Here is a 10380-nt window from a genome sequence, read left to right on the forward strand (position 1 = left end):
TACTGTATCTCTTTTTCTTTTTTAAGTGCATGTTTTCCTTTTCAAAGTAGTATCTTTTAAAACCTTATATTTTTATTATAAAACTTTAAATGTTTCTCTATTGCCTTAAGGGTATCATAAATTTCCTTACTTTGCCATTCATGGCTCTCTACCTTCAGACTCCAATTTACCTTCCCCTTTTGCCTGTCACTATTTTCCTACATAAACTCTTCCTTTCAGCTGAATGGAGATGCTTAGTGTACCCTACAGGCCTTTCAATTTTGCCTTCATCTCAGACATCCTCTCTCCTCCTCTGCACTTACCAGCTGCTCACCCTTCCTTAAGATTTTACTGAAGCCCTTCTGTAGCCATCTGCACGTCCACATCCCAGCTGGGTAACTCAGGAGCCATTTAGCATCCAGTTCGTATTCTACCTCAAAACATTTAGTTTAACTATGCCTAGAATGTAAGCTTCTTGGAGGCAAGCAGATTTTACATTTGTTTCATAGCATTTCTTCTTTCTGATACTTATGTAGATACTTAAAAGATCCACTTATGTGTTGCTTGCTTGCCTGTCTCTATATTATCTCTCTCTCATCTATCTATCTATCTATCATCTATCATCTAATATTTTCTGCTATCTACTCCCAATAGAATATAAGTTCCAAAAGAGATCATGAAACTTGCAAAAGTGGCAGAAGTCATACATGGCACAGTGTTGGCTCCAGTGCCCATATTCTCAATCACTAATCTACACAGCCTCATGGAGATTGTCAGTGACCTCATCATTGCACTTCTAATTTAATTAACCTCTAACAAGATCATGACAAGGCTGACCATTCATTTCTTGAGTGTTTTACTCCTCTTGGCTTTATGACATTATCTATTCATTCTCCTCCTACCACTCAGATCACTTCTTTTCTAGTTATCCTCCTCAAATAGTTCAAATACTAATGACACCCAGTTTCATCACTACTTTTCTATACTTTTCTATAAGTATCTTCGTAGCCTAGTGCTTCTTACCTTTAGAGGCATGGCACATTCCAGTGTTGCGATCAGTCATGACATATGTCAAAGACACTCACTTATTCATAAACATTAAGTTACAAGCACTTGTGAATGATTTACTTTTTAAAATAATTAGACTCATTTCAAAGTTACCATTATAAAGATGGCACAGTCATTCATTTGCATTTTAATAGTGTGTGTTTGCTTCTTTGAGAAAAGGTAGAATTAAGAGTTAGCTGGAAGTGAATCGTGCAAAATTTGTAGTCCACTTTGGATTTGCTGAAAATTTCCATGAACTGTGGTTGTAGATGTGTCATTGATAGTTACAGCAATTTTGAAATATTATAATTTGTAAACTGAATTTATAGTTGTGTTTCTTTGATTTTATGAATGGATACATTTTTAATAAGGAAGAGAAATGAAGAAAGCACGTGTATGTGTCTGCAGGGCCTAGAAATAAGAATGAGGCTCTAGTTACAATTTCCAAATGAAAGCAGAGTGGTCATCCACATGACGTGCAGTAATGCTGTTGATGTTAACATCACGGCTAAATATAACCATGACATGCTATACTTTTGAACCATTTTCTTTATCTTTACTAGTACATGCTGACTTTTTAAATACTACCTGTAGAGGTCTGAATTTGATCCTTTAAAATACAGCTTTATATAGTTTTTATATTAGATTAGCCATATATATTTTTTCCTCAAAAAATGGCATGTTTTTAGATCATTAAATGATTTTAGTAATCATTTGCTAAAGTACAAATACTTTTGTAAATATGACCTATAAAAACAAACTGATTGGGAACTCTTTGCTTTATTCGACAAACTCCTTTTGTTTATATATGTGTTTGTTTGGTTTTCATTACAATCGTAGTATACTCTTGAGAATGGATCTCATATGAATGCCATTCATCATCTGTCATAGCAGAAGAAAAGTTGAAAATCTCTTCTTGAGGCTATTTTATATTCCCCTGTGTGGTTAACTAGATATATGCAAGGCTTCTGAATCTGTATCATCACCCACAATCCTTTCTCTGGAGCTGAAGACTCATTTATTAAGCCGCCCGCTGGGCATCTTTATGTGGATGTTATAACAGGCTCCCTACGGCACATCGTACCTGAAACTGAGCTAATTTTCTATCCTGTTCCACCACCCAAACTGTTTTTTCAGTGTTGTACATTTTTATTGATTGCATCATCATTCACGTAGTCTGTTAAAAAAAAAATAAGAATAGTATTTAATCTCTCCTGGGCGAATAACCTCATCTCGTTTATCTCTTAAATTTTTCTGAAAGTATTTCTCTTCTTCCTCACTGCCTTCACCAAACTATAACTGCTCATCATTTTCTATTGAGACCATTTCATAGCCCAGCGATTCTTAAATGTCAGAATGCATCAGAATCATTCAAGCACGGATTGTTGGGTCCCACGTCCAAACTTTCTGATTCAATAAGTCTAGGGAGAGTTCCAAGAAATTGCATTTTAACCAGTTCTGGGTGATCCTGCTGCTGCTGCTCTGGGGATCACTCTGTGAAAACCACAGTGATAGCCTATTATTTGCCTACTTGCCACCAGACTAGCCACCTTACTGTTTACCCTCCAAATTATCCTCCCAAAGGATCATTTTTAAATACAAGTAGGATTATATTTCTCCCTTACTTAAACACTTTTACTGCCTCAACATTACACTTACAATAGACTTGGTTAAACTCTTACCACTCAAACATGCAAAACCATGTCATTCTTGTTATTCTTATACCTGCACAACACATACATAGCTTATTTTTGTTCCATTGAGGGTAAAGTTTTTCCGTTGTCCAGGGGCATTGGTAGGTCAATCTGTTAAAATGTCAACCATCATCCAAGTTGTAATCCCAGCCTCAGGGCTTTCTTTCTTCTTCATCCACACCTTTAAAAGGTTTCTCTCCTTTCCGATGTCAGGAAGAGGACCGGAGTGCATGCTCATGCAAAGGTGACTCATTGGTAGAAATAACATTGTGCAGCTGGGTCTGCGTCGTTTTTCTACCAGTGTTCTATCCTGATATTCTCACCTTCTGTAGCCCCTGGCACTGGTGGTAGACAGCTGTTATCTATCTTATTTGACATAAGAAGTGATAAACAGGTATCCAGCTGGCTCCTACTCTGTAGCCATTTTACTTCAATTTTTAGGAGGAGGGAGCACTACTACTTCCTCTCTTTACTCCCAGCACATCTAATGCTGGCCCTGACCTGACTGGACTTTGTGTGGAGGTAAAGACAGGCCCTTGATATACAAAATGTGGTAAGAGGGCCAGTGGAATCTGTATCACTGGGGAGCTCCTTAGAAATGCAGAATCTATACTCCTCCCTCACCAGAACTACTGAATTAGAATCTGTATTTCAGTGAGATCCTAGGTTGATCAGGTTTGAAAGCACTGGCCTGGGCCGCTAGTACCCCTAGAAGTACTCACCTCACCTGTTGCTACTTTCTGTTCATTTACAATAATATGAATTTGTAGGATCTGTGATAGCCACCTTCTTCATCTGTAAAATGGGGACTGTAATGCCTACCTTGATATGTAATGTAGCTTATGATGATGTGTAAAATATCCAGCACAGCACCTTAGATGGGTGGGTATTCTGTAATGGTAGCCATTATTAAGTTTGTGTCATCATCCTCTTGGATTTTAATAGTCCTTTGAAAGTCTTTATAAATAAGTTACCTACCTCCCTAACAACCACTAATCTGCATCAGGGATATGGGTGACTGAAAGTTAAATGAGAATGGGATTGTGGCTGGTCCATAATTAAAGATATGCTTATTTTTTAATTAAATGGCATAGGTGGGATAGCTTTAGGAAGCATAGAAGTTGTCAGCTTTCTAGGGCTGACTGATTTCTAGAAATATCTGATATTAATGCTTGTAGCACTGAGATGGGAGCATACATTAAAAAAATGTTTCATGTCAGTGAGATGGGAAATGTAAATCAAAAATACAGTGAAGTACCACTACAACCCATTAGAATAGCTGAAAATAAAAATACAGTGATACCAAAGTGTTGGTGAGGATATGAAGAAGCTCTAATTCCCATACATTGCTGGTGGAGATGTAAAATGGTACAACTATTTTGGAAAAGTGTTTGGCAATTTCTTAAAAAGTTAACAACAATAAAAAGGAACAAACTCCAGCAGGCAGAAACCCAGGACATAGTTGAACTCAACACCATTAATCACTTGAGTATATTTGATATCTATAGATTAATTCACCCAACAACAACAGAATATACATTCTCTTCTCAAACTCACATGGAACAGTCACCAATACAGACTACATTCTGGGCCATAAAATTTAAAAGAATTGAAATCATACAAAGTCTGCTCTCAGACCACAGTGGAATTAAACTAGAAATCAATAACAGAAAGACAGCTAGAAATTTCCCAAATAAATGAGACATTGAACAACACACTTCTAAATAACACATGAGTCAAAGAAGAACTCTCAAAAGAAATTAAAAAATGTTTTGAACAAGATGAAAATACAACTGATCAAATTTATGGGAATCAGTGAAAACAGTGGAAGGAAGAAAGATCTAAAATCAATAATATAAGCTTCCTCATTAGGAAACTAGAAAAAGAAGAGTAACTTAAAAGTTAGCAGAAGAAAGGAAATAGTAAGACTATGGGAAGAAATTAATGAAATTTAAAAGATAAAATTAATAGAGAAAATCAACAAAATCAAAAGCTATTTGATAAGCATTGAGTCAGGCTAAGAAAAAAAGAGAGCACAAATTACTAATATCAGAAATGAAAGAGAAGACATTACTACAGATCCTATAGACATTAAAAAAGGTTAATTAAGGAATGAACAACTTTATGCCTACAAATTTGATAACCTAGATGAAATGGACCAATTCTTAAAAAACACAATTTGCCAAAACTCACACAAAAAGAAACAGACAGTCTAAATAGGCCTGTACAGGCATACCTTGTTTTATTGGGCTTCACTTTACTATGCTTCACAGATGTTTATTTTACAAATTGAAGGCAAGGCCCTCCACCAGTAAAAAGATTATAACTCGCTTTATTGTGTTATTCACTTTATTGGAGTAGTCTGCGATTGTACCCTCAATATATCTGAAATATGCCTGTTTATATTTTAAAAATTAAAGCAATAATTAATAGCCTTTCAGAACAGAAATCATCAGATTCAGATGAGTTCACTGGTAAGCTCTATCAAACATCCAAGGAAAAAATTATATCAATTTTCTATATTTCTGAAGATAGAAACAGGAAATACTTTTTAACTCATTCTATGAGGCCAACATTTATTACCCTAGTATCAAATCCAGACAAAGATATTATAAGAGAACTACAGGTCAATAGGTCTCATAAGCATAGGTGCAAAAATCCTTAAGAAAATATTGACAAATTGAATTCAACAATGTATAAAAAAATTATATATTACAATCAAATGAGATTTATCTCAGGTATGCCAGGCTGGTTCAACATTTGAAAATCAATTCATGTAATTTATTACTTCAACAGATTAAAAAAGAAAAATTGAATGATTTTATCAGTAAATTCAGAAAAGCACTTGACAGAATCTAACACTCATTCATGATAAAAGCTCTCCATATACTAGAAATAGAGGGGGACTTCAAAAACTTGATAAAAAATACCTACAGATAAACTAAAGCTAACATCATACTTCATGGTGAGAAACACAAACCTTTCCCAGTAAGATCAAGTAGAAGTCAAGGATGTCCCCTCCTACCACTTCTTTTCAATATCATACTAGAATTTTGAATCAATGGAGTAAGATGAGAAAAGGAAATAAAAGGTATGCAGCTTGAGAAGGAAGAAATAAAACTGTTTTCTGCTTGCAGATGACAAGCTGTTATGTGTAGAAAATCTGAAAGAATCAATAAACTCCCAGAACTAATAATAAGTAACTATAGCACAATTTCAGGATGTAAGGTTAATATATAGAAGTCAGTTAATTTCCTATATATACCATGTAGCAATGAATAAGTGGAATTTGAAATTAAAAACACAATATTATTTACATTAGCACCCCCCAAAATGAAATATTTAGGTATAAACTTAACAAAAAATATATAAGATTTATATGAGGAAAAATACAAAACTCTGATGAATAGAATCATGGAAGAACTCAATAAATTGAGAGATCTTCCATCTTCATGGATAGGAAGACTTAATATTGTCAAGATAACAGTTCTTCCCAATTTGATCTATAGATTCAATAAAAACTTAATCAAAATTTCAGCACGTTGTTCTGTGAATATTGACAAACTAATTCCACAGTTTACACAAAGAGGTAAAAGACCTAGAATAACCAGCACAATATTAGAAGAAAAGCAAAGCTGGATGACTGACAGTAGTTGACTTCAAGACTCACTATAAAGCTACACTAATCAAGACAGTGTGGTATTGGCAGAAGAGGAGATGAATAAATCAATGTAAGAGAATAGAGAGCCCAGAAATAGACTCACATAAATAGTTAACTGATCTTTGGCAAAGGAGCAAAGACAACACAATAGATTTTTCAGTAAATGGTGCTGAACAACTGGAAATTCACATGCAAAAATAATTTAATATAAACAAAGATCTTAAACCTTCCACAAAAATTAACTCAAAATGGATCATAGATGTATATAAAATGTAAAACTATAAAACTTTTAGAAGAAAATATAGGAAAAAATCTAGTTAACTTTGGGTATGGAGAGGACGTTTTAGATACAACATCAAAGGCAGGATCCATGAAAAAAATAATAAGCTAAACTTAATTAAAATGAAAAACTTCTGTGCAATGTCAAGAGAATGAGAAGAAAAGTCACAGACTGGGAGAAATTATTTCTAAAATCACATCTGATAAAGGACTGTTATCAAAAAATATTTAAGAGTTTAAGAACTCTTAAAACTCAACAATAAGAAAATAACCCAATTAAGAATGGATCAAAATCCTGGACAGATACCTCATCAAAGAACACAGATAGATGGTAAGTAAGCACATGAAAAGATGCTCCACATTATATGTCATTAGGGAAACGCAAAGTGAAACAACAGTGAGATGCCTCTACATGCCAATCAGAATGGCCAAAATCTGGAATACTAACAGTGTCAAATGCTACCAAGGGTATGGAACAACAGGACATCTCATTCATTGCTGGTGATACTATAAAATGGTACAACCACTTTTATGGTACAGTTTAGCAATTTCTGACAAAACTAATTATGCTTTACTGTAGGATCTAGAAGTTGTGCTCCTTGTTATGTTATTTACCCAAATGAGTTGAAAATTTATGTCCATGCAAAACCTACATGTGGATGCTTATAGCAGCTCAAACTTGGAAACAACCAAGATGTCCTTCATTAAGTGAATGAATAAACTGTAGTACATCCCGACAGTGGAATATTATTCAGCACTAAAAAGAAATGAGCTATCAAGCCATGAAAAGTGCAGAGGAAACTTAACCGCATATTACCAAGTCAAAGAAGCCAATCTGAAAGGGCTGTAATAGTATATGATTCCAGTTCTATGATGTTCTGGGAAATGCAAAACTTTGGAGACACTAAAATGATCAGTGGTTACCAGTGGTTAGGGGAGAGGGAGGGATGATGAGCAAGCAAAGCAAAGAGGATTTTTAGGGCTGTGAAACTACACTGTATGTTACTGTAATGACAGATACATGTCACTAGAATTTGTCCAAACTAAGAATGTACAATACCTAGTGTAAACTCTAATTTAAACTATGTGTAAATATAGTTTCCTCGATTGTAACAAGTTTGCAATCGAGGTGTAGGATTTTGACAATGGAGGAGGCTGTGCCTTTGCTGGAGCAGGGGCTGTGTGGGAAATATCTGTACCTGCCATTCACTTTTGCTGTGAACCTAAAACTGCTGTAAAATATAAAGTCTGTTTTTTAAAAGGTATATTATACAGAGCTTAGCACATTGAATGTGCCTAAAGAACTGTTATCCAATTCCAAAATGTATTTTCTATTATATAACCCATCACATTTCCTCTTGACTAGCTCTCTCTCTCTCTCACTGCCATAGAATGTTCAAAACAGAATACAGAGAAGGAGAGACTGTTGTGACCTAGGCAAGAATTATGCATTTAGAATGCCACCAAAAGAAGCCAGGTCAAAGAAAGAGTAAGAGTACATACTTTTACATAAATTAATCTCCACTTAATGATAATGGCATTGAAGATACTGACAGCTGCCAGTTGCTTTGTGAAGGTCATATTCCGACCTACCGTTCTCGGCCGTTCTTGGGAGGTTTTACTTGGCCACGAGACCTCACTGAGGAGCTTCTCATTTAAATACAATATTCCTCCATCAGCCAAATATGGTGGGCGGCACACTGTGACTATGGTTCCTGGGGATGGCATTGGGCCTGAACTTATGCTGCAGGTCAAGTCTGTGTTCCGATACGCGCATGTGCCTGTGGACTTTGAGGAGGTGAGAGTTAATGCCACTTCTTGTGAAGAGGACCTTCACAATGCCATCATGGCAGTCCGTCGAAACCGTGTGGCCCTGAAGGGCAACATTGAAACTGACCACAACCTGCCACCATCTCAGAAATCCCTCAACAACATGTTTCGCACTGCTCTAGATCTCTATGCCAATGTCATCCATTTTAAGAGTCTGCCAGGTGTGAAGACCCGGCACAATAACGTTGACATCTTAGTTGTTCGAGAAAACACAGAGGGTGAATACAGCAACTTGGAGTATGAGAGTGTGAAAGGAGTGATACAGAGCCTAAAGATCATTACTGAGGCCAAGTCTCTGCGCATTGCTAAATATGCCTTCTGGCTGGCCCAGAAGATGGGGCGCAAAAAAGTGACAGCTGTGCACAAGGCCAACATCATGAAACAGGGAGATGGTCTCTTCCTCCAGTGCTGTAAGGAGGTGGCATCCCACTATCCCCAGATCACCTTTGAAGGCATGATTGTGGATAACACCACCATGCAGCTGGTATCCCGACCCCAGCAGTTTGATGTCATGGTAATGCCCAATCTTTATGGCAACATTGTCAACAATATCTGCACAGGGTTAGTTGGTGGAGCGGGCCTTGTGCCTGGTGCCAACTACGGCTCCAAACACGCAGTATTTGAAACAGCCGCAAGACAGTCAGGCAAGAATATAGCCAATAAGAATATAGCTAACCCTACTGCCATGCTACTGGCAAGTTGTATTATGCTGGATTACCTGAAGCTATACTCCTATGCCACCTCCATTCGAAATGCAGTCTTGGCATCCATAAAGAACAAAGATGTCCATACTCCAGATATCGGAGGCCAGGCTACCACAGTAGATGTCACTAATAATATCATAAACCACATCACTTAAATCAGTTAAATTGTCAGTACCTTGGAATCTGAACTATTCCCTCCCAAAGTCTTTCTAACCCACTCTTTACCTCAGTCTATCCACTCAGAAATTCCAGCCAACTTGGCTAGTGTGGACTCCAGATAAACTAGCTTCTGCTCCAACTCAGAAGAGTTGGGGAAAAGTTATTTAATCTGATTTTTTTTCCTATTAAATTAAAATGCCATAAATACCATAGCATTGCTTGTTTAAATCAGCCAAACCTATTGTGTTATATGTGTATTGAGAAATTCTTCTCTATTTTAATCCACAATTCATACATATCTGTGATATGATATTCTAAATAAGTCATTGCTATTTGGAGAGTCCTGGTGCTTTCCCAGAATTTGGCACATGGATTTTCTCTTTATCTGTGTCATTAAAATCCAGCAAACCAGCCTACAAAGAAGTCTGGCTTCCCTCTAGAGGTCGTTAATGAGTTAATTAATGCAATAAAATTTGCCTGCATAATATACGTTATAACCGCAATAATAAATAAGGTACTGTAAAGCTGAACGAGTAGACAGTGCATTCACTCCCTCCTAGATTTCCTCCCGTGCGCCATGGTCTTGTTTGTATTAGGGAAGATATTTCTCTGGTGTCATTCTTGACACATCAACATCCCTGGGCACTGCAGCTCTCCTAGAAAGTGAATTTTTGAATTCTTTCAGTTGGGTTCGAGAGTCTACAGGTCAAATTCCTGGTTAACAGGCACCAGGCCCAAGATTCTTTGCTCTTCAAATAGAACCATGTACTGTAAACTTCATGGTCACTGCTTCACAATCTCTCGTGGTTTACTTTCTTTTAGTCTCTCTTTCAAAGGAAGAGTGTACGTAAGAAAAATGAAAAGCACTGAGCTAATTTAAATGTTTACTGTCATTTTACTATATTTTATTTACAGTATTTTTAAGGCTATCATTGAGAAATGATTATTTTATTAGTGCTTGGAAATTGTTATTCCTCAAGTAGGAAATAAACACAATGGTTTTAATACAGTAGTTTTATCAGCAGGA

The 10380-nt window shown here is 36.3% G+C and overlaps 2 protein-coding genes across 2 annotated transcripts in view; both read left to right on the forward strand.

Annotated features, from left to right (window-relative positions):
* The window catches only part of NELL1 (neural EGFL like 1), a 709438-nt gene that overhangs the window by 474616 nt on the left and 224442 nt on the right, over positions 1 to 10380 (forward strand). The window lies entirely within an intron of this gene.
* On the forward strand, positions 7931 to 9456 carry LOC102889641 (isocitrate dehydrogenase [NAD] subunit gamma, mitochondrial). Its single transcript, XM_015586341.2, has one exon. The coding sequence runs from the start codon at positions 8189 to 8191 to the stop codon at positions 9347 to 9349; it is 1161 nt and encodes a 386-aa protein (XP_015441827.2). The 5' UTR covers positions 7931 to 8188; the 3' UTR covers positions 9350 to 9456.

Source organism: Pteropus alecto, unplaced genomic scaffold (genome assembly GCF_000325575.1).
Source record: "Pteropus alecto unplaced genomic scaffold, ASM32557v1 scaffold71, whole genome shotgun sequence".
Lineage (NCBI taxonomy): Eukaryota > Metazoa > Chordata > Mammalia > Chiroptera > Pteropodidae > Pteropus > Pteropus alecto.

Coding starts and splice junctions, on each gene's coding strand:
- LOC102889641 (XM_015586341.2), top strand. CDS start 8,189: ATGATAATGGCATTGAAGATACTGACAGCTGCCAGTTGCTTTGTGAAG.